Source organism: Coenobita brevimanus, chromosome 57, assembly GCF_032717465.1.
Source record: "Coenobita brevimanus isolate Jiangsu-jjx chromosome 57, ASM3271746v2, whole genome shotgun sequence".
Taxonomy (NCBI): Eukaryota; Metazoa; Arthropoda; class Malacostraca; order Decapoda; family Coenobitidae; genus Coenobita; species Coenobita brevimanus.
Window position 1 is genome coordinate 61,122,583 of NC_137010.1, and position 25,239 is coordinate 61,147,821.

At 43.5% G+C, this 25,239-nt stretch overlaps 1 protein-coding gene across 1 annotated transcript in view; it reads left to right on the forward strand.

The window, feature by feature from the left end:
• LOC145402055 (Ig-like and fibronectin type-III domain-containing protein 1) overlaps nucleotides 1-25,029 on the forward strand; it is a 512,409-nt gene extending 487,380 nt beyond the window's left edge. The window contains exons 21-27 of the mRNA XM_080274151.1: nucleotides 3,875-3,985; nucleotides 4,906-5,080; nucleotides 5,769-5,915; nucleotides 7,466-7,577; nucleotides 7,998-8,197; nucleotides 21,765-21,949; nucleotides 24,510-25,029. Coding sequence (XP_080130277.1) covers nucleotides 3,875-3,985; nucleotides 4,906-5,080; nucleotides 5,769-5,915; nucleotides 7,466-7,577; nucleotides 7,998-8,197; nucleotides 21,765-21,949; nucleotides 24,510-24,713 — 1,134 coding nt within the window. The 3' untranslated portion in view covers nucleotides 24,714-25,029. The remainder of the gene's footprint in view (nucleotides 1-3,874; nucleotides 3,986-4,905; nucleotides 5,081-5,768; nucleotides 5,916-7,465; nucleotides 7,578-7,997; nucleotides 8,198-21,764; nucleotides 21,950-24,509) is intronic.
• The last annotated feature ends 210 nt before the right edge of the window (nucleotides 25,030-25,239 follow it).

The following is a 25,239-nucleotide window of genomic DNA, read 5'->3' on the forward strand; positions in this document are numbered from 1 at the left end:
AAGAAGGATACTAGAGATAGAGCAAAAAGTATGTGCTTTTGCATTGCAAGAGTATAAGCTCATGCTTTCGGCCTCTTCATTGCCTAGTGTATGAGAAAAGGGTAAAACCTGTCATATCTTCTTACAGCTTAAAATAATTTTGCATCGTTAGGAATAAAGTAGCTATAAGCGAGGGGAAGACATGGAATAAAAAGCAGATTGATCTTTCTGTTACCGCAGGTAGGGTATCATTACTAAGATAAACTTAATTGTTGCGGCATCCTTGTTGTTGCTGTATCATCACCACAGCAGTTGAAAATAAGGTGGTGTATTGCAGTCACAAGAGTTTTCCTGAACTGGTCTTCGAAACTAGAGCATTCTGTATTTTAAATCCTAGGAAAAAAATACATCAGGAAAGGGGGTTACGCTGCGCTCCGTGCGCGGATTAATACCTTACACATTAGTTCAAATCTGGAGACATAATTTTCTGAGTGTTAACTTCTAATATATCACTACCCCATGTTATTCATTTTACGTAATTCTTGGTGTGATATAATATATATTTTATTTTATATGATGTAATGGAGGCACAGAAGTTTTGCCATATATTCACCAAGTTTTCCCCGAATGTATATCAGTGCAGTGACCGAAGAAGCACTCTGGAACTCTGCCATCACTTCTTGGGGCTACTGTACCTCTGCACACACGTCATTTATTCATTCCTGTCTTCTGTCAGTTCATTTTCTTCTTCACCTTCCAAACCTAGCTTATTCACGCGTTCATTTATTTGTACTTAACTCATTCACCTCCTTTTTCTTCTTCACCTCCTCCTTCCCTCAAACCCTCTGAGATATACCTTTTCACCATCTTATTTGCATTCATTCCCTGTCTGTTGACTGTACCAACCAAACATGCTCTCCTCCACCATTTCCCCAGCAGGCTGTCTCATTCCACAGTATGGCGATAAAGAGGGATGCCTTCATGTGATGGCACGTATGTAACTAGGTGATTCCACTGTCTGGTTACACAAACGTCCCTCAACAACTTCCCTATCCCCCCAAAAGAGGATAGTGACTTGCAGGAGGGGAACTTCAGCCTGCAGTCCACTGGGTTCACGTTTCAGATGAGCCGGGAGACACAGCAACAACTCCACATTATGTCAAAGGATTTTTATTTTTCTTTCTTCCCAGCGAGACAAGATTACTTGAAACTTTAGCGTTCCAGGCGAAGTAATTTCTTTGAGTTCACCTGGACTCATTTGGGGATTACCTTGTTACCTGAGATTTTTGTGACTCTCTCTCTCTCTCTCTCTCTCTCTCTCTCTCTCTCTCGCTGTGTGTGTGTGTGTGTGTGTGTGTGTGTGTGTGTGTGTGTGTGTGTGTGTGTGTTGCTCTGTCTTCTCTCTCTCTCTCTCTCTCTCGCTGTGTGTGTGTGTGTGTGTGTGTGTGTGTGTGTGTGTGTGTGTGTGTGTTGTCTCTCTCTGTCTCTCTCTCTTTCTGTGTGTGTGTGTGTGTGTGTGTGTGTGTGTGTGTGTGTGTGTCTGTCTGTCTGTCTGTCTCTCTCTCTCTCTCTCTCTCTCTCTCTCTCTCTCACATCCTAGTTATGTAGCTCTTGTCATCAGCTTCCAGTAGACCAAGTCCTCATTAGCTGTTACATGATTATCTTTGGCAGAGTGAGAGAGTGAGAGAGAGAGAGAGAGAGAGAGAGAGAGAGAGAGAGAGAGAGAGAGAGAGAGTCGGAAACAGTTAATGGCAGCAGGAGAGGCAGGGGAAGGAAAGTGTCAGGAAAAGGCAATAAGATGAGAGAGAGAGAGAGAGAGAGAGAGAGAGAGAGAGAGAGAGAGACAGACAGACAGACAGACAGACAGACAGACATAGAAGGACATACACACACTGGCAGACATATAGACACACACACACACACACACACACACACACACACACACACACACACACACACACACACACACACACACACACACACACACACACACACACACACAGATTGGAGGGTAAATGCGAATATGAAACAAAATATATCCTGCCTCTGTGACTTTATATTCACCTCAGCATCTTCTCCTAAGTTTTCCCTTTCTTTATCGTTTTCCGCCACACACAGTCCATAATTTTCCCTCGTTCTTGAGCATTCCCTTGTGTATTGGTTAGCTCGTCCAGGTCGTGAGTGAAAGAGTCAGAGATCGATTTTCGGTCCGGTGAAACTAGTGTAGTGTAAGTGTACATTGTTTCCCTCGCAGTACAATTAGGGACCCGGATGTACGCAGTTTTGTACGGGTTGTAGTCTAAGGGAGGAACTGAACAGCTAAATTTCCTTGTCTTTCTTGTGTTGTCAGTAGGCTCCAGTGCAAGACTCATATTATTTCCTACCGTATAAACAATGCTATTCTACCTTATTGTCATGCAGTACGTCACTCACCTTCTGCCTTATCATGGAGCTTTTACGATTCGTCTGCTTTTTTCTGCTCAAGCTCTGTCGTTCCGTTTGTCTGTCTGCTTATTATAGATATCTACTTATCTATATGTCTATCTGTCTGTCTGTTATTTGCTCATTGTTTCAATTTACAGGGTTCTGGTCGGTACATGAGGAGGTTGAGCATCAGTACGTCCTCTCTCTCTCTCTCTCTCTCTCTCTCTCCTTCTTCTTCTTCCTCCTCTTGTTTTTCTTCTTCTTTTTCCACAGTTTTGCCCATGTTTATACGGGGTCACTGTTTCTGACTTGTCGTCTCCATTTTGCTCTGTGGCCAAATGCATCCCCTGCTATATTCTTCTCCCTCATATCTCGATGTATACAGTTCATCCACCGTCTCCTCGGTCGACCCCTTCTCCGTCTACCCTGCACTTCCTTGCCCATCACTCTTCTACCCACATAGTCCTCATTCATTCTCATTACATGTCCACACCATTGTAGTCGCGTATCCTGCACCTTCTTTGAGATGCCCACGATCTTAATCGTTCCCCTAAGTCCCTCATTCCTGATCTTATCCATTATCGTGACCCCGCTCATCCATCTCAGCATCTGCGTCTCAGCCACCTCCAGCTTTCTCTCCTGAGACTTCTTTATGGGCCAAGTTTCCGAATCGTATACTATTGCGGGCCTTACCACCGTTTTATATACTTTTCCTTTCACTCTTGCACTGATTTTTCCATCACATAACACTCCTGACATATCCCTCCAGTTTCTCCATCCTGCCTGTATCCAGTGGTTAATTTTTGCATCCAGTCCGCCGTCAGTTGTTAGAATAGAGGCCAAATACATTAATGTCTCAACTCTGTTCAACTTTTCTCCCAGCAAATTCACATCTCCCTGTTCTTTTTTTGCCATTAAAACATATATTCCGTCTTTCTCCTACTAATTTTAAGTCCTTTATCCTCCATTCACCCACGAAGGTCCGTGCTACTCCCTCACTGGTGGTATCTGTCAGCACAGTATCATCTGCAAACAACATAACCCATGGAGCCTCTTCAGTGATGCCTGTCCCCAAAATATCCATTAACAAACAGGAGATACAGGGACTCAACGAGGATCCCTGATGCAGCCCAACTTATACTGTAAACTTCCCTGTCACACCAACACTACTTCTGACCCTAGTTCTTACCCGGTCATACATATCGTTAACCAGGTCGTACATACTTTTCTGAAACACCCTTCTCCCTCATACTTCTCCATGCTTCCTGCCTTGGCACAGTATCATACGCTATTTCCAAGTTGACAAAAATCATATGCAACTTTCTCTCCCAATTATTCCTGGATTTTTTTTATGTGTTCGACTCTGGGCATTGGCTTCACAGTCTGCCAATATTGGATCTGTTGTTCCTTTTCCTGGCATGAATCCGAACTCACCAAAAAACTGTAATTGACTCTCGGTGTCTTTTTGCAGGGTTCTGGCCAGTACCTGATGCAGCTTGTCATAAAGTCTGTGAGAGAAGGCGAGGATCTGTACTACTGCCACGCCCGCAACGCATTCGGCATGTACACCCACACCATAAAGGTAGGGAAGGGTAGAGTAGGGGAGGGGAGGGGAGGGTAAAATATGATAGGGCAGGTTGCCTAAAGTTGGGCTGATAGGCAGGGTAGGGTAGGATTGGGTTGAGTTGCGCTGGGTAGGGTAGGGTAGGGTAGGGTAGGTTAGGGTAGGGTAGAGTAGGGTAGGATAGGATAGGATAGGGCAGGGTAGAGTAGGGTTTGGTAGGGTAGAGTAGGGTAGGGTAGGGTAGGGTAGGATAGGGTAGAGTAGGGTAGGGCTGGGTAAGGTAGGGTAGGGTTGGGTTGGGCTGGGTAGGGAAGTGTAGGGTAGGGTAGAGTAGAGTAGAGCAGGGTAGGGTAGGGAAGGGTTGAGTTGGGTAGAATGGAATAGGATTCCGGTGGGAAGGGGTGGAATGGTGTATGGGAGGGTAGAAGAGGGCCTGGGAGGGTGGAGTGGATAGGAGTGGGATGGTGTAGGGGAGGGTAAGATAGGGCAGGGTAGGGTTGGGTGGGGGAGGGTAGGGCAGGGCGGAGGAGAGGGTGAGATGGGGTTGGTTTGATGGGGTAGGGTAGGGTAGAGTAGGGTGAGGTGGAGTAGACTGGAGTAGGGAGGGTAGACGCTAGGGGGTCATGCACACCCACACCGTCAAGGAAGAGTAAGGTATTTTCTTCTAGGCAGTCTACATTAGTCGATTCTGTTCATATTAAGGAAAAGCCTATATGGTTAAGAGTTACTAGAGCCAAATATCCCTTTTATTTTCCTTAGTTGATGCCAGTCAGCTTGTTAAACACTATATTTATTGTTCGAGTAATTAATTATTATTAATCCAAGTTTGTTGAAATGTCTTAACCGGTTTACTTTGATTAATTATCTCTCTCTCTCTCTCTCTCTATCTATCTATCTATCTATCTATCTATCTATCTATCTCTGTCTCTCTCTCACAGGTCCAAATCAGCAAGCCCGTGAAGCTGAACGTTGACGTGAGTGAGTGTTGTCGGCAAAGCAACATCAGTGACGTGTGTATGGATGCCTGTGCCTTTGACGAGCTAAACTTCGATTCCGTCATGAACCGCAAGGAGTGTATTCCAGACTTCGGCAGCTTGATGAAGTGTGCCGCAGGTGGGTGTGAGAGAGAGAGAGAGAGAGAGAGAGAGAGAGAGTTTGGACTGCACAAGGGGACAGCATAGTGGACTGAAGCTTGTATCAGCAACAATCAGTGTACAAGTTGTATAATTGCCGATGCGAAAGTGAAATACTGCAGGAAAGAAAGATATATACCAGTGTATGTCCAGTTGTTTTCCCTAGAGACTTGGATGATCACTCTTTACAATGTCTTCTTGTTTTGGGTACTATTGGATGAGAATATAGGGACTGGTGCAGTTAGAATAGAAAATGATCCCTTGGTAGACCTGTGGGACGCCTTGCTGAACCTTACTGTGTCCCTTGCTGTGGTGCGCTGGCGTGTGGTATCGTGTTGTCTGGTGATCAGTGGTAACAAAGCTCCCAGTTGCTGATGATGGTTTCTGAGCACGTGTTGAAGAGGGAACACGTTAAGTCCCCTGTGTCGTTGCTAACAGCATTTTGTACTGTGGAGTGCAGGCTGACGATACCTAATGGCCACAGGTGTTCAGTAAATGTGCGTCAAAAGTAGGGTCTTGTATTTCATTCTGTGCTATATATAATTTTTAAGTTCATGGCCCTTGGTAACGAAGTATTGTCGTGGCTGATCACTTGGAGCTTTTTATATTGATGAGAACATTATTCGAACAGTTTAATCTCACCTGGTACTTACTTGTTGCCTGCACAGATGGATCGGATCATAGAAGCTGCTGCAGTCAGAACAAGGTGCCACGGGCCTGCCTTGACTGGTGCCGCGGGGAGCCAGTGCCGCACCTTCACCTGTGTCAGCTACAGTGGGCGCCTGCCATCATATCGTGCTTTAATGAAGGACAAGGTAGGTATCTTACATCATTAGTAGTTTTAGTAGTAGTAGTAGTTGTAGTAGTAATCATCTAGAGGTGAATGAGTAAAGTTATTTAAATAATACTTAACAGTGGTTTAGTTACATGGTAGGCAGCCACGGGCGCTGGCCTACTTGGGGCAAACAGGCTGAATGATGAAGATATGTTTTACCTTTCATAATACGATTCCAATTGGGTAAAGATAATTGAAAATTACAGTAAATAGATTAATATTATCCGTAGTATTAAGTTACAGGCATCAACACTCTGAATGGTGGCACGTGTTTGAGCGAGCAAGCATGCTGATGATGTTCTTTTAGCTAAGAGAAATATGTCATCCCACATGCAGAGTATTAATACACAGTTTGAATTTTTTTCTGGAAAACTTGGTCAGTAACACCTACTATATGTCCACAGTTTTTCGAGGGATGCACATAGGGCTGCTCTTGCTTTACTAACTTCCAAGCCAGTTCAGTTTGTGCTTAATCCGGTGTTATTTGACTTTTTGCAGCAGACCGTGGCGATATGTGAAAAATATCACTCAAGTAACACCTGTTGTTTTTCCTAAGTTTTCCAACAATGTGTATAGGTACGTTGTAATTTCAGTAGTTTTCGAGATACTGCAACTAAATTTTGGCGCTGTGCTCGCGTGGCCGAATAGTTATGCTATAAATTCCATCACTTGAGACCAAGGTGAATGTCAGGAGAAGTGGTATTCGTATTAGTAATTACACTGCCCTGAAGGGACAGTATTTGTTTTCATTCTTCATATCAGTATTTTTTTGCATGAACCACGACTGTTTCTGGGTTGATCTGCCTGAAAATTATTATGCATGAACGTGGACCTGGTATCTCGAGACATCTCACTCATAATCCCATATTACGCCATTAAAATGACATTAGAGCTCCGAAACGTGAAAAAAGCGTTTCCTAATTACCACACACACACACACACACACACACCGAACCATAGAACGCCAAAACACCCATCCCAGTAAAGGCACTTCTTCATTTCGTCTTGGAACCCGTTGTTATATAAGGCAAGCTCAAAGCGAACCTGACTTGTAGCCTGTTTTTTCTGTGACTTTCCTTGTGAGTTAAAAATACAAGCAAAGACATGTAATCTATTCAAATACAAAAAGCATGCATCAGGAACAGTCACCCATTTCCTCGCAGATGTCGTATTATTGTATCATCATCATCATCATCATCATCATCATCATCATCATCATCATCATCATCATTCTTCTTCGTCTTCTTCTTATGATTAATTTCACGTGCACTGCCTGCCTTGCAATCCTTCCATCCTTCCTAAGCCATCTTCCAGCAATCAGCCTTGTCCTGGATGATTAAGTTCCAGCTCTTCATTTAGTCCAGGTCTGCCTCGCTCTCTCTCTCTCTCTCTCTCTCTCACACACACACACACACACACACACACACACACACACACACACACACACACACACACACACACACACACACTGTCTATCTACCTATCTGTCTATCTATGTCTCACAATATTCCCTTCTCCTCACTCCCACAGAATACCTGCCCGGGCCACCTCTCCAGTTAACAGTCACCAGTCAAGGTCCCACTGCTGCCTTGGTCTCCTGGCAGCCTCCTACCAAGAATCCAGATACCGTGCAGCTCTATAGGTAAGAGAGAGAGAGAGAGAGAGAGAATGCATGTATTCCACCATCCTATCTCTTGTGCTCTATCCCTAGAGTGTTCTCATGTGGCAAAGATTAGCGCTTGGCCGTGTGTGTGTGTGTGTGTGTGAGAGAGAGAGAGAGAGAGAGAGAGAGAGAGAATGCATGTATTCCACTATCTTATCTCTTGTTCTCCATACCTAGAGTTTTCCCTTGTGGCAAAGAACAGCGCTTGGCAGTGTGTGTGTGTGTGTGTGTGTGTGTGTGTGTGTGTGTGTGTGTGTGTGTGTGTGTGTGTGTGTGAGAGAGAGAGAGAGAGAGAGAGAGAGAGAGAGACAGAGAGAGAGAGAGAGAGACAGAGAGAGAGACAGACAGACAGACAGCCTATGTAATCCCTTAACCTCCCTTTTTTCCCTCCCCTCGTAGAGTATTCTGGCGTGCTAAGGGTCAGCGCTCGGCCATGAAGAACGACACAGCCATGACCCAGTTGAGCATAGACGGCCTTACTGAGGGCACCACGTATGAGGTGGCTGTTAAGGCTGGCAACCACAAGGGCACCTCCATTCTCACCCCGACCATCACCTTCGAGCTGCCTGTTACCTCCGTCACCTGGGCTACCACTAAAGGTCAGTTTGGAAGTAGAATCAACCTACTTAACCTGATCTAATCTAGCCTAAACACCCTGTCTAATTTAACTCCAATTATCAGCCTTAAATTTCCTGTTATGTCGGTCACTTGATCTACCGTGAAAAGTTACGTTTGTGCCTAGATCGAACCCACATAACATAACCTAAACTAATCTAGCCTAATCTAAGCACACCTAAGCCAACCTAACTTATAATTTTGACCCCAAGAATCACTGTTACCTTTACTTCCGTTACCTGGGCGTCCACTAAAACATTGTTTATAGTGTTGAATATGGCAGGCATCAAACCCATGCCACAGCTACTGTGCCTGGCAACTGATATGTAAATCTCAACACAAATATCATTATTGACAGTAGAATTTTCGGTCATGGTTGCATAAGAAAAAAGAAGCTGATATATGAAGGGCAAAATTAATTATTAATATAGTTTTAGCTAAATTTCGTAGCATACATGTCATACCGGGTATATCTTTCAAGTCATCTCCAGAAATACATACAGCAATACAAAATGAAAAAGTTTCCAATGTCATATACAGAACTAGAACACATCTTTATTGACAGTACCATTACTTATTGTAAAAACACCTGTCTTTCCTCATATATGGTAAATTACTTGACTGGCTTGTCAGCCTTCGTCCATCTCCTACCATATTAACTTCACCAGCTCACAAAACACTCTCTCACCGGGTCAAGAGATTCCCAACCTGTAACCTGCATTGCATAACACATTTAAAGCACCTTAATAAGAGCATTATAGCCGTAGAGACAGTGAGAAGAGGATATTCATGGTTTATACATGAAATTGTACCAATATGTGGCAGGTGTACTCACTCAGAGGCGAGCCGAGGTGCCTTGGCGACTCGATTTAGTTCATTATTCGTCTTTACTATATTTTACTAATAAGTGATCACATGGGAAGTGTCACAATACTGTAGCATCATTTGGCCATTCGCATGCCAAGTGTTGCGTGGAAAATGCAGGCAGCAGTAAGAAAATAATGCCTGTGTGGAGTCGGCGGCAAACCAAAGTCAGCTTAGGAACACTGCCACCACCACCTCCATCACCACCACCACCACCATCACCACCACCACCATCGTCACCATCACCACCACCACCACCACCACCACCACCACCACCATCAGAGAGGACAGTAAACCGAGAGATAGACGCCACAGAAGAATAGAGACCCAAGGAGATGGCTTAAATTATACAATCCTAGCCTTCTTGCACGAGGGTGGCCTTTGCTAAGTCCTAATCTTCCCCAAGAATACGATTTCCAGCGTCGATGTAATGTCCAGGTCCCCAATAATTATACTGTTGAATGAATAGGGATGAGGGGGTAAAAATTTGTCCACCAGTCTGACTGGCCCGAAAATCGAACTTGGTTTCTCTAACTTGCAGGCTGAAGATGCTAACTAATGCACCACCGACTCCCCCAAGCCAGAGAGATGGAAAGCCAGGAAGGGATGGAGCGAGGGGGGGGATGAGGGGAGGGTGGGGTGGGGTGAGACTGGAGTGGATAAGTAATTGGATGGGATGAAATGAGAGGCAAGGGATGAGGTGGGGTGGGGTAAGAGGTGGGTAGGGTGCGGTGTGGGTGAGGAGGGATGGGGTGGTATGCGGTAAGGGATAGGTAGGGTTGGTAGGGTGAGGTGGGGGTGGGTAAGGGTGGTGAAGTGCAGGGGAACCAGGAAGGGATGGGGTAATGGGGGGGGTTAGTATGATGCGAGAAGAGGTTAAAAAATAGGTTGGGATGGCGTTGGAGGGAGTAAGGGATGGGTTGGTGTAGTGTTAGCCTTGGGTAGATATGGAATGGGTAAAGCATGGGTAGGATGGAGTTAGGAAGGGTTAAGGAAGGGGTTGGATGGAGTTGGAGGGGGTAAGTGATGCGATGGGTTGGGGTAAGACGTGGATAGGGATATATGAAGAGGTGGTTTGGGATGGGGGATGGGATGGGTAGGGTAAAATTGAGGTTGGGTTTAATGGGAGGGGGTAAGGACTGGGGTGAGGAGGGACAGGGAATGGAGAGGGTGGGGTGGGAGGGGGTGAGGCAGTCTGTGGGGGGAGGGAGGGAGCAGGAGGCCCGATGATCATTAGCAACTGTCAGTCCTTCTCGCTGATTAAGCTTCAGGCGCGTCATAGAGGCTGATGTCACTGAGGAGGGATGTCAGAGTGGGGGTAGGCGAGACGTCAGAGGAAGGGAGGGGGTGGAGGAACGTAGGGGTTGAGGGAAAGGAGGGACGTATGGGAAATGTCAAAGGAAAAGAGAGGATACAGCAAGGGAGGGAGGTAGAGGAAGGGAGCAGGTAGGGGAAAGGAAAGGAGTAGGGGAAATGGGGTGGGGAAAAGAAGAATATAAGGGGGAGAGTAGGGATGGGAAAGGATGGGGTTTGGAATGGAGGGGGTGGGGGAATGGAGGGGGTGGGGGGAAGGAGAGGTATCGTAAAGGAAGAAAGTGGGCTGGAAAAGGAGGGGGAAAGGAGAGTAAGGGGGGATTGAGGGGGTAGGGAAGGAGTCAGAGGGAAGGGCGTCAAGAGGAGAAAATGTTCGCTAGTAATTAAGGAATCTGTCGGGAGGAATAAGTTGTAGGCTACTCTGTCTACTTGAACCCCCAAAGTCCGATGGCGTAGTTTTCTGCTATAGTTTTGCCTTTTATTCTATTTTTATATCGTTTTTCGAGCCGGGGGAGTTAGTTGTAGTCTCCATTATCTCTTTTGTTACGGGATCACGCTATGAAAGTAAATAAAATCGCCTGGAAGTAGCGTGAACAGAATATAGATACTTCATCGTGCCTGGAGGGGTTAACTTGGCCTAACATTGTTGTCTGTTTATCCCGAATGCTGAGCTGTAACAAGAGATTTACACTGGAATTTGGTGGTAGTCAAGGAGAAGTGCTATATGAGATGTAAAGGGAGATTAGTAATAGAGTACATTGCTTGTCACGATGAAGTGCATTAGTAAGGATGAAGAGTAGTAGTACTGTCTCATTCTGCTACTGAGCTGTTGTAGGATATTAAAACTAGAACATAGCACTAGTCACGAAGAACCGCTTTGGAAAGAGAGTGGGAGCCATAGCACTGTCCTTTTCTGCCATTGAGTGACGGGGAATACGCAGCAAAAGAGAGAAAAATTTCCGTCAATTTAAAGTGGGTGAACTATACTGTGATGTCAGTGAGTGAGAGAGAGAGAGAGAGAGAGAGAGAGAGAGAGAGAGAGACCACACAGCTTTAATGCTGCATATTAAACTTAGTCACAAAAATTAAAGAGAAGGCTAGTACATCAGAAGGCTCTCTCCCCACCCTCCAAACCCTCCTGCACATCCCGTACTGGAAAAACAAGTGAAAAGTAACGCCTTGCAGGAATGAAAACCCGGAAGGAAATTTCACAGGATTGGCAGAATGCAGTGTCAGAATGCAAATAGAAAAAAAAAAAAAAAATTAGCATGCAGTAATACGGGCATAACAAACTTCTATCTGTCTATCTTTCTATTGCCAGACGCCTTAATCCCGTTCGGGGTGGCCACAAACAAATCGCCTCCACTTCGCCCTGTCCCCCACCATTTCACTGCCCTGCTCCCAACTCACATCCCCCTCTCTCATATACCTCTCCACCCCATCCCTTCACCTCATCCTCGGCCTCCCCCTCCCTCTCCCCTCCTCCACCTCACTCATATACACTCTCTTCGTCAGTCTTTCACCCTCCATCCTCTCCACATGGCCAAACCACCTCAGTGTATTCCTCTGAACGCTTCCTATCACATCCACATCCACATCGCAACGCTCCTTTATATCCACATTTGTCAGCCTGTCTCTCCATGTGACTCCACAGGCTCCTTTTAAATAACTCATTTCCACTGCTGTCACTCTTGACTTGTGCCCTTCCAACAAGGTCCAAGCTTCACTTCCATACGTTAGAGTTGGCATCACAGTACTGTCATGTAGTAACTTTTTCACTTCCATGCTCACTTCCCCGTTTCTTATTACTGCTTTCAAGGAACCAGCAACCTTTCTTCCCTACTGTACCCTTTCAAGCACATCACCCTCCAAACCTCCATCTTGACTCGTCACACTACCCAAGTACTTAAACGTACTCACATTTTCCAATTCCTCACCATCCAGTCTCGCTGTACATTCACTGACTTCACCTCTCTCAAAGACCATCACTTTACTCTTCCCTACATTCACCTTTAGATTCCGTTTCTTACACACTCTCCCAAGCTCATCCACCAAGCCTTGCAGCTCCCTTTCGTCTTCATTCAACAACACAGTATCATCTGCAAACAACAGTACAGGGAGTTTCCAAACACTTCCCTCTCTCACCAGGGCCACTCCAACATCCACTACCCTACCTTGTACCTCTTTTATTACTCCATCCATATACAGATAGAACAACCATGGAGACATGACACATCCCTGTTTCAACTCAACCTTCAAAGAGAAAAATTCACTCAGTTCACCATTGACATGCACTGCAGCCTTAGTACCATCATACATACTCTTCACAGCATTTAATAACTTCCCATCTACTCCATATATTCTTAATACTTTCCACAATCCTTGTCTATCCACCCTGTCATATGCTTTCTCCAAATTCATGAAAGCTGCATACAACTTCTTTCCCTTCTCTAGAAACTTTTCCACTAAAGATCTATGAATGAATATCTGATCTACACATCCTTTTCCCTTCCTAAAGCCTCCCTCTTCTTCTCCAACTAATTCCTCTGGTATTTCCCTAACTCTGTCAATAAGTATCCCACCATACACTTTTCCTATTATACTAAGAAGACAAATGCTCCTATGATTACCACACACTTCTTTTTCCCCTTTTCCTTTTTACAAGGGAATAATTATACCTGACTTCCAATCCTCCGGGACTCTACCTTCCTCCCAGGCCAATCTACACATCTTCCACATCCATTCTACTACTATCTCTCCCCCATGCTTCAACATTTCACCACACACTCCATCAATTCCTGGGGCTTTCCCCAAATTAACTTTCTTTATTGCTTCCACAACTTCTATCCTACTGATTTCTTCCTGTCTTCTCACCTCCCTCCTCCTCCCAGCCATTCCCCAGCCACTTATACTCGCTTCACTTCCATCCTGTATGTTCAACAATTCCTTAAAGTGTTTTCTCCATCTGCTCACTTTTTCTCCCTTCTCCACTAGTAATCTACCATTTTTATCTTTCACTCCCCTGCTAGCTTCACTTCCACCCTGTCTTACTCTCTCCACCTCTTTCCAGAACATTTTCTTAGAGTCCCTCCACTTTACACTCAAATTCCTTCGAAATTCCTCATCCACTCTCTTCTTATTCTCTCTTACTAAGATTTTCACCTCTCTCTTTCTACATATAACTCTCTCTTTCGCCTCTCAGCTTCTTCCACGCCCCTATTTCTCATCCATTCATTATATGCTTTCTTCTTTTGTGTCACAGCCTCTCTCACCTCTTCATTCCACCACACTGTTCCTTGCACCCCCCTCCGTCTTCTCTTCATCCCACACACCACATCACATGCTGCACATATTTCTTCTGTGAATATCCTGCACACACCTTCCACTTCCCCCATCTGCTCCAATTCATATTTGCCCAATCGTTCCTCCACTTCTCTCTTATATTCTGCCTTTTTCTCATCCTCTTGTAACCTTTCCACTCTCCTTGCAACTACTCCTTCCTCCCGTCCTTCCCTTCTATTTCTCCATCTTATTTGGATCTTGATTCTGGCCACCACCAAGTAATGGTCAGAAAGTCCACTCCCCCAACCTCTATATGCTCTTGCATCCATTACACATCTTCGCATCCTTTCATCCACACATACAAAATCAATCATTGCCTTCCTTTCGTTCAGTTCACCACCCACCCTTCTCATCACTCGCCATGTATACCTGTGAATCATTTTATGCCTGAAGAGGGTATTGGCTATCACCAACCCCCTCCCAGCACAAATGTCCACTAACGCACTGCCATTCTCATCTATCTCAGCAGGCACACCCCACTCACCAACTATTCCATCCACCTTCACATTCCCTACTTTACCATTCATATTACCGATCATAAACACTCTCATTCCTTCCAAAGTTTTCCATGCACACTTCCACATTTGTCCAGAACTCTTCTCTCACTCTGCTTGCACGATCTTGCGTTGGCGCATACACGCACACAAACGCCCACATTTGTATTCCAACTTTCAATCTTACCTACACAATCCTTGACCCAAGTGATCCATACTGTCTTATGTTCTTCCATCTTTTACTCACAACTCTACACACTCCTTCTTTTGCCCTCTCATTCTCTCCTACTCCTGCACATATACCCCATCCACACTCCCATTCTCTTACCCTCTCACCTCGCCATTTAGCTTCTGTTACTCCACATACATCAACTCTTGCACCCTCAAGCACCTGGACAATCTCTCTTTCTTTCACCTCATCATTCGCACCTCTTACATTCCATGTTCCGATTACTGTATGCATGTAATTTTTATATATTTGTAATCTGGTAAAATATGGTTGAACTTGAGCCATCCATGAACTTTTTATTTTTCTACTTGTGTATAATATGGTGCTTGAACATGACATTCTCGAAATATTCTTGGCTTAACTACATCAGACATTTACCATTCATGCCCATTCGCACGCTTATGTTTACAACTATATAAATACTGCAAACACACACACACACACACACACACACACACACACACACACACACACACACACACACACACACACACACACACACAGAAAAACACTATTAGGAGAACGGTCTGGGATGATTGTGTAGCTACAGTATATTGATGAGGTCTTTCGCCCACACCTGGCATATTAGGTCAGGTCAGGAAAGGTCAGGTCCCGGGGGGCTTCATTATATGCCTAGTGATGACAGCTGATGGTCGTCTGTTTTTGAAAGTGTTTATGGTTATACTTTACATTATTTAGGTAGCATATTTCCACTCCTCCGTCACGTCGTTAGTAAGGAAATATTTATCGTTTTTCGATGCTAAACATACGTCCCTTGAGTTTGAGACAATTTTTCACGTGTTGACAAGTCTGGGGCGGTGAAAAAAACTGTTTTGCGTATGTTATCAGTTCGATTATCTTCCCTCTTCATTGGCGCTTTGTCAGGGAAAGGTGGTCTGTTTCTCTTATTCTCTCATCATATGGCTTGTTATGAAAGCAAGGTATTAACTTTGTTGCTCGGCGTTGTTGAGACTAGTTTAGCGGAGAGAGAGAGAGAGAGAGAGAGAGAGAGAGAGAGAGAGAGAGAAGTAAATGAGGGAGGATGGTGTGTCGTGGGAGGGGGTGTCTTTAATGAACATGGAGTGCAAATGCCTGAAGATATTTTTTTCCTTGGTCAAACGTTGCAGTATTCGACGTTAAACAAACGACAGATAGATGGTAAATCGATAGATGAAAAGGTAGGTAGACTGAGGAACAGAATGGATAGACAGATAGATATATGCAGACTGATAGATATATACAGAAGCGGGCAAAATATGTATACAGAGGGAGACATACTAACTAGAAAACACTCAGAGAACGCATACCTCCGCGAACGTCAGTAATATATATGAGTTACTGCTATACCGGTAAGTTCTTATTATTACCAGACGAATGCTTTTACGGTCTCACATAGTCATTTAATTCTGCGGTCTTAGTCTGCCTTGTTAAATAATCTCAGAGAGCCCATAACTTTGCCAGCGCCAATGAAATTTATGACTTATTCCTGCATCCGGATCCAGATCTACCTTGAAATCTAATAAACGGTTCCTTGACCCACTGTCCACCTACTCTGCAAATTTCAATGATATCTGTTGACAACTTTTAGAGAAATGTAAACAAACAGACGCATATGAATCAATATCCTCCATCCATCTGTTTTGGTGGAGATAAAAAAGTTATATGCAATAGATTAACATACAGTTAACTAGAAACGTACGTATATAGACATACAAACATACGTTAAACAGAGACTACATTGATATACAGTACAAACAGATCAAGACAGGTGTAAAGTATATTACACAGAAAAAGGGTATCTAGATAGACTGATATAATGACATATATATAGAGAATAGTACGTGGGTAGGTAAAGAAAAGACATACAGTATAGACAGACAGTCATTAAACAACACTAACGATGTAGTTTTTAGGTGAAACTACTCGAACTGATTGTCCCTAATGACTCTCTCTCTCTCTCTCTCTCTCTCTCTCTCTCTCACACACACACACACACACACACACACACACACACACACACACACACACACACACACACACACACACACACAAAGTGAACGCATTAACATAATCAGTGATCTTTTCCTGACGCTTTTCTCTTTCAGGCCTCCCCTCCCTCCGCTCTCTCTCTCTCTCTCTCTCTCTCCCTCTCTCTCTCTCTCTCTAAGTGCATTATTACTCTCAGTGTTTAAGATCCAGGCAACATCCTTCAGCCCACTCGATGTGATGGGTTAATCTGGGCATTTTTTTTTTTTTAAAGAAGACAATGAATGGAGGAAGGAAAAACAAAGGAAATAAAAACAACAAGTCCATGTGCCTAAAGGCATCCTCCATTCATAAAATATTTATAACAACTGGATTTAAATAAAAATGGATTAAATGTTTGTGGGAATCAACTCCCAGGAAGTGAATTCCAGAGAGGAGTAGTTCTGGGGATAAATGAGTTTTGATAAGCAGAGGTTCTGCATTGCGGGGGAGAGAGTGTAAGTTCATGGGCGCTCCCAGTTGCCCGAGTATTTTGGGAGAAAATATGAAGGGAAGGCACAATTGAAGCTAGTTCGTTAGAGCACTTACGGTATAAAAATCGATAAAATAATGCTAAAGAAGCAACATCTCTACGTACTGATAATGGAGGAAGGTGTTGCGTGATGGCAGGATTATTGATTAATCTAATGGCTTTATTTTGAATTTTGTTCATCTGCCTCAATGCAACCGCTCCATATCCACTCCACAGTGGTGAACAGTATTCGATCTGAGAACGCACATGACTTTTTTATATTCTGGCCATCTGCTCGTCAGTGAAGAACTCACGAACTCTGTACATAAGTCCCAGTTTTTAGAAGGATTTTTAGCAAAGTATTTAACATAAGCTGTCCAGCTTATGTTGGTGTTTAGGGTAACACCTAGGATATCAATTGTTGTGGATATGGGAATACTGACATCATTTAAAATTATGTGGGAGTCTGAGGGATTCATTCTGTTGGAAAAATTAATGTATTTAGTTATCTGAGCATTAAATGATACCAGATTTGTGTTGTCCCCGTTGATTAATTGTAGAAAGGTCCTGGTTCAGAGAAATTGCTGTGTTTGTTTGGGAATTTATGATATCAGATTGTGTAAAGGAGGTACTAAATGTGAAAGAACTATGAAGTGTCTAGTCATCAGCATAAGAGTGTATTGGGTTGTGAGTGACAGAAATGAGGTCATTTATATGAATGAGAAGGAGTGTTGGGGCTAAAACTGATCCCTGAGGTACGCCAGCATTTATGGAATGAAATTGGGAATAAATTCCATCAACAGTGACCCGTATTTTTCTGTTATGAAGGTAAGAAGAAATTAGAGGAACCAGTGATGAAAGACCCTAGTGTGACATCTCAGACAATATGGCCCAGTGCCATACTCTGTCAAATGCATTTGAAAAATCACGTGCTATTGTGTGTGTTTCACCTTGTTGGTCTATTGTTTGGTAATCTGATGGGTAAGAAAACACAGAATCTACAGTTGAACGTTCTTGTCTAAATCCATATTGCTAATTATTGATTAATTTATTGATCTAGGTGCTTGACTATGTGTTCGTTTATTAGTGTCTCAAAAACTTTACCGAGAACGGAAGTTATAGCAACTGGTCTCTAGTTTGATGGATCAAAAGTGGCCTCTTTTCAGGAACAGGATGGATATTTGCTTCTTTCCAAGAGGCTGGAAAACTTGAGGTACAGATGCATAAGCAGAAAAGTTTTGCCAATACAGCAGCCAACACTGAGGAGCAATTTTTAAGTACTATTGAAGGAATTTCATCTGGACCAGTAGCTTTGTCTACTGAGAGATCCTGTAATACAGCTTGTACGTATCTTGTGTGAATCTTGAAAGGAGGTATTTGAGGGGAATCAAAATCAAGTACAGGAATATTGTGATTTTCTGTATTTTCTATATTAGGGATGTTGTTGAATGCCGTGAAGAGTATGTATGAAGGTGCTAAGGCTGCAGTGCGTGTGGATAGTGAGCTGAGTAAATTTTTCTATTTGAAGGTTGGATTGAAACAAGGATGTGTCATGTCTCCATGGTTGTTCAATCTGCATATGGATGAGGTTATAAAAGAGATACAAGGTAGGGCAGTGGATGTTGAAGCGCCGTTAGTGAGAAAGGGCAGAGTTTGGAAACTCCCTGTACTGTTGTTTGCAGATTATATTGTGTTGTTAAGTGAAGACGAAGGGGAGCTGCAAGGCTTGGTGGTTGAGTTTGGGAGAGAATGTAAGAAACGGAATCTAAAGGTGAATGTAGGGAAGAGTAAAGTTATGGTCTTCGGGAGAAGTGAAGTCAGTGAATGTACAGTGAGGTTGGATGAAGAGGAAATGGAAAATGTGAGTGCGTTGAAGTACATGAGTAGTGTGATGAATAAGGATGGAAGTTTAGAGGGTGATGTGCTTGAAAGGATACGACAGGGAAGAAAGGTTGCTGGTTCCTTGAAAGCAGTGATAAGAAACAGGGAAGTGAGCATGGAAGTGAAAAAGTTACTACATGACAGTATTGTGCTACCAACTCTAACGTATGGAAGTGAAGCTTGGACCTTGTTCGAGGGACAGAAGTTGAGAGCTGTGGAAATGAGTTATTTGAGAGGAGCATGTGGAATCACATGGAGAGAGAGAGATTGACAAACGAGGAAGTGAAGGAGCGTTGTTGTGTGGATATGGATGTGATAGGAAGCGTTAGGAGAAACACATTGAGGTGGTTTGACCATATGGAGAGGATGGAGAGTGGGAAACTAACGAGGAGAGTGTATGTGAGTGAGGTGGAGGGGAGGAGAGGGAAGGGGAGGCCAAGGATGAGATGGAGGGATGGAGTGGAGAGGTATATGAGAGAGGGAGGTGTAAGCTGGGTGCAGAGCAGTGGCATGGAGGCGATTTGTTTGTGGCCACCCCTTACGGGATTAAGGCGTCTGGGAATAGATAGACAGATGTATTTAGGTTTGAGTTTTTTGAAGAAAATATCAACTAGAAGGTTGGCTTTTCCACGTGGGTCACATACTAGATTTCCATTGGGACACTGTAAAGGTGGAATGGAAGAGGTGTTAGTGATGTTAGTTTTGAATGAGTTAAGGGTTGACCAGAATATTTTGTTATGATTTGGGTTGTTTAGCAGTTTGTTAGCCTGTCTCTGTAGAAAGTTTGATTTAGAAAGATTGATAATAGTTTTGGCATGGTTTCTGATATTTCTATAATAGTTAAAGGCTTCTTTGGTTTTGGTCCTTCTATAAGTGTTACAGGTTATTGTTTTATGTTCTGTTACTCGAGCACAACTGTGGTCAAACCATTTATGTGAATTACAGCTTTTTCAGTAACTATGATGGGGAATGAATGTTTCCATGCCGACTTTAATGAAATCTTGTATGTGGCCCAATGTGGAGTTTCCATCTTGAGAGAAAAAGTAGGTCCAAGGAACATCCATGAAAAAATTTTGGAGTCCCTCCCAGTTTGCCCCATCGTGGTGCCATTTAGTCCTCACGACAGGTTCAGAGCAGGAGGGTGTGGTAGGTGTGAAACTGGTGGCTTGAATCAGACAATGATCCGAGGATCCGAGGGGGGACTTCACTTCGACATTATAATTATCTGAATTGGTTGTTAGAAACAGTCCAATAGGTGGGGATTTTGATCAGGGTTGTCTGGTACACGGGTGGGTTGACTGACTAACTGGGTGAGATTAAATGAGTCTGCAAATAGCTCACATTTAAGACCAGAGTCATCAGTTGTGGCTGAATAAGTGAGCCATTCGACATTATGGAGATTAAAATCACCCAGAACAGTAATTTCTGATGCAGTAGTATCGTTGAGGCCACTTAGCTGTGAAGTCAGAGAGTCAAATAAACTCGGCTCTGGAGGGGCATTAGGGGAACGATAAACACAACAGAAATTATTTTAACACACACACACACACACACACACACACACACACACACACACACACACACACACACACACACACACACACACGCACACACACGCACACACACACACACACACACACAGAAAGAAATGTTCAACTGAGAGAAACCCAAAGAGACCAAGGCTTTGAAGACTGCATTGAATTGTCATTTCTCCAGAATTTTTTATGGAATGAAGAAAGAACAAAAAGATATATAAAAAAAGCAGAGTTGTTTCTTTTTCTTTTTCCCCCAAGAAGAGCAGAACAAGAGAGAGCCAAAATCAAGATCTATTCATTTCGAGATGTCTGAACGAAGTGCTTTAAATCTTCGAGGGTTTAGACTGAGTAAAAGTGGTATATTAAGTATTTATTTCAACAAACACCCGAAGATATAATTCACTCAAGGGAAATCCTAGCAGTGGGAGGGTTAAATAATGTGTATCTTTGTTTATCTGTATACTTCTCGTTTCCGCCACCAGAGGGCTCGAACGCATATGTGGCTGGAGTGGTCATAATCCCACTCGATCTCGGTCAGCTTATATCCAAAATTTTATTACCATCCTCACTAAGACGTCTAGAAAGCCTTTAAGTCACATCTCTTTGTTTTATTTTCTGTATTTCTCGTTTCCACCAGTATGAGATCCAGCGCCATGATGACTTTGCTCTCTCTCTCTCTCTCTCTCTCTCTCTCTCATTATTTTCATCCCAGCAACACCGCATTTTCCCCACGAGCACTTATCATATTTCTATCTATCTATATACCTAGGCTGCTTCCCCCAAGAAAAGGGAGGTAGCCGAGACAGGACGACTCACTCTCCATTTACTCATCCATTCAAACACATTCATTCGCATCTTAGCTCCAAAGGGGAGAACGGACAGATCCTCACCGCATCACACCGCACAAGGGTCAACTGCGCAATGCAATCAGTGACATCCGCAGCAGGGCCCGACAGCAGAACTGGTTTACCCCTGCCACATCATAACAGATCCATCCCCTTACCCGCACCTGACCTGACTAGCTGATCTGTATCATATTTACCTTTGTATTTCCCATCTTCACCACCAGGGGGCTGCAACTCCACTGTGGCTGTGGTGGCGATAATCTCCCTGCATCTCCCTCATTTTTCATTTAAAGTGCCATTATTATCATTACTCCAGGGCACCTGAGAACGTACATACCTCATCTCTTTGTGTTATGTTTTATATTTTCCCTTTCCACCAGCATGAGACTCCATCCCCACTTTAACTTTGCTCGCTCTCTCTCTCTCTCTCTCTCTCTCTCTCTCTCTCTCTCTCTCTCAGTTCCATCATTATTATTATCATTCCCACAGCACAGTTTTATCCTCGTATATTCATCTTGTTTAACTCTATATTTCCTCTCTCCACCCCCAGGGGGCTCCAACGCCACTGTGGCTGTGGTGGCTGTGGTGGTGATCATCCTGGTGAGCGTGGCTGTGGTGTTGGCGGTGCTGTGGGCCCGCAAACGCAACTTGCTGTGGGCTAAGTCTTCAAGCAACGGCAGGATATCCTTTGAGAACCCCTCCTATATTCGAGAGCAGAATGGAGACTCGGTGCAGGTGAGTGGGAAGGAGGAGAGGAGATAAGAGGATACCACAGGAGGGGAGGGGAGGGAAGAGAAGATTGGTGAGGAGAGGAGAGAAGGGAAGAGAAGATTGGTGAGGAGAGGGGAGGAGAGAAGGAGAGGAGAGAAGAGAAGAGAAGGAAAGGGAGGCGAGAAGGAAAGAAAAAAAAAAGAGAAAATGAGAGAAGAAGGGATACAAAAGAAGAAAGATTTTAAATTAGGTCAGGGGGAGATGTTGACATTTGATGCGTTAACAAGAGAAAAGAGAAGAGAAACTAAAGAAGAGGAGAGAAGAGAGATGAAAGGAGAAGAGGGAAGGAGGGGAGAGAAGAGAAGAGTTGTCAGAGAAGAGAACAGAGGAGAAAGAGTGTTTTGTGGGAAGGGTAAGAGACTTAAGTTCTAATATTCCACTGAGTGTACTTCAAACAGGGCATGTATCTCTCTTTCCTCTCAGACACATGATATCAAAGAGAATCATCTGTGGCCAGAGAAACGTGCCAAGCCTCTCTTTGCTCAGGAATATTAGCCAGTAGAGGAGTGCGGGAGGTAGAGATAATATATTATTACCTTTGTGTTTGACTGTGCATCCCATCGCTCCTCCATATTATCATTTTTTTTCCGTCTTCTCCACCTCTTAGTCCTTTTTTTCCTTCCCAGACTCTCTCATTTCCCCCCATTTTTTCCTTCTTCCTTCTTTTGTATGTCGAGACAATGGTATGACTTTTTACACAGTTCGGGAACCGAGTGTTTTCTCACTTTTGCCTAAAGATTATTGAAAGCTGTCCCCTCATAACGAAAGTCGTGACCTCTGTTGGCCTTTGCCTCGTTGTATATTTCCCTAATTCCTTATGGTATTAGCCAGATTGGGATAGACTTTTGGATCTGTAAGGGTTAGATACAGCCTATATTAATCCTTTCACTACCATGGCCTCTTCTAAACGTAATAAAATTGTCTTGAAGTTGCAGGAATATATCAGTAATATATGTCGTCTGAGAAAAGAGATTAACTGAACTAATGTGTGTCTTAGATGGTTTGACTTTACGGCGATGTGTGCACCAAATTTAAACAAGTATACGATTCTTCGACTGTCCCTCATCCCTTCCCTCCTTATTTTTATTTCTCCACTTTTTTCTTCCTCGCAGTCTCCTTTTTCCTTTATTCTTGCTCCACTCCTCTTGAGTGTCTCGATATCGCGTTTCATTTCTCTTCCCATTTCTTCATACGGTTACGTCCTTTTATCTCAGTCTCTTTCCTCTTTTCATTCGTAATTCATACCAGTTTAAACACACTGTATTGGTCTGAGCACATTATGTCTCCAATTCCCCCAGCGCTTTAAGTTACCACTGCAGCCCTCCCTCCCCCCCTTTTTTTTTACATCTTTCTTTTCTTGTTTTTTTTTTCTTTTTCCCTCGCTGTGAGTGAGTCGAGTGGTGTGCTTTGTGAGCTTTCTTTATGGGCATTTTTTTTTTCTCACTTCTCTCTCCCTGTTTCTACACTGCACCGTCTCTAATTCCTTCATAATTTTTTCCCCCTTTGTTCTTTTTTTGTGCTTCCCCTCCTGCTCTTCATCTTCACTTTCTTCTTCCCCTTTTTCATTATCTGCCCCTTTTATGTCGTTTTTCTCATCCCATTTGACTCCATTATATTCCCTTTCCCTCCTCTGTCTCTTTTCTCTCAGTTGATACTCTCATCTTCCATACCCATCTTTACTTTTGTCTTCCTTCTTTTTATATATTTGCCTTTAATTCGCAGTACTTTCGTATATGATAAGTATGCTCAGGCTCATTAAGACATCATGTGCATTACTTCAGCTTCTTCAGTTTTTTATTTTTATTTTGCTCTTCCTATTTCCAGACGATTATATACTTCTAGTTATAGGCTACTGAAACTAGAGGAGTCAGATATAAGCCCCATTAACTCCATCACTGCATGACTTTTCCCTTACTTAAAAAAAAATATATATATATATAGTTATACCTGATCAGTAGCAAAAACAAGTCTTATGAGTAGAGGGTTAACTCCTCCAATTTAAATACGTATTATTTATATTCACTTCTGCCACCACGATATTGCATGCGTATTGAGAGAAAGACCATGAGGTAAAGGATTTAAGAATAGAATAAGTTTGCACCTTCTTGGTGAGGGGATCCTTCCCAAGCCAAAAAAAAAAAAAAATCTAGTATCAAGAATAATTTTTAAAAAATACATCCTTGGAGTGAAAGGGTCAAATAAAAAAATCCAGGGCCTCGATTCGCTTATGAATTTGTTATGACTGTGATTTCCTTTCCCAGCAAGGACAAGAAAAGGAGGATGCCAAGTCTTCTGATGCCTTTTGATCCTCATATAAAAACGAATGTTGGTTACGAATGATAATGGTCGTAGGTTATGCATTTGTTTTAGCACGGGGGACGAGGAAAGATTACAGTCTCCCATGTCTCTAGTTCATTCTAAAAAAAAAAAAAACTAATTTCGACAGGAAACTCATTATAAAGTGTTTAAGAATCCCACCCCATACTTGTCACGCTTACAACACATTGTTTTTGTGTGTTCCCAGATTGCAGAAACCCCCAATGGCAGCTTCAACGGCAGTGTCAGCCCGAGTCAGAACAGCGGCATTAGCAACGGAGGCATCAGTGGCAGCGGGATCTCACCTATCGACGTGAATGGTGGGGTGTGGAATACTCAAAACTTGTCCCCGAGGCCGGGCTTCGAGGACGACCTCCCGAGTAGTGGGGGATATATGCGTTTTTCCAGCTAGTGTGCCGCCTCTCCCCGTCCCAGTCCTTCCATGTTCTTGACACGGCCCACGCGTCATGTCGACCGGCCGGTCTAGATACATATATATATTTTTCCAGATGTCATTAACATCATGTAAGTGCGAATCTTTCATCAAGCTCATCCTGGGAGTGGAAAGAGTCAAGTCATTCGCTCAGTGTGACTTGACGGTTAACATTTCCAACACTTTCCCCTGTGCGCACGCGCGTGCAGGAATCAGAAGGGAAAACTTGTGATTCACGCATATCAATAATATAGCCTACTTAGCGAGGACAGTAATAGTGTAGTAGAATACAAAACTTTAGGTATCTTTCTAGAGGTTTTTATCTGAGAGCAACTTAATGTAAAAGTTTGATGTCATTGGCACCGGTTCTAAGGCATGTGATAAAAGGGTTTGTTTTTGACGTGACATGGCCAGCTGTGCACCCGAGACAGTAAACCAGTGTCCTGTGGTCTTATCGTCGTTGCACTCACGTCATCACAAGAAAAGATTAAGTTCACATCACCAT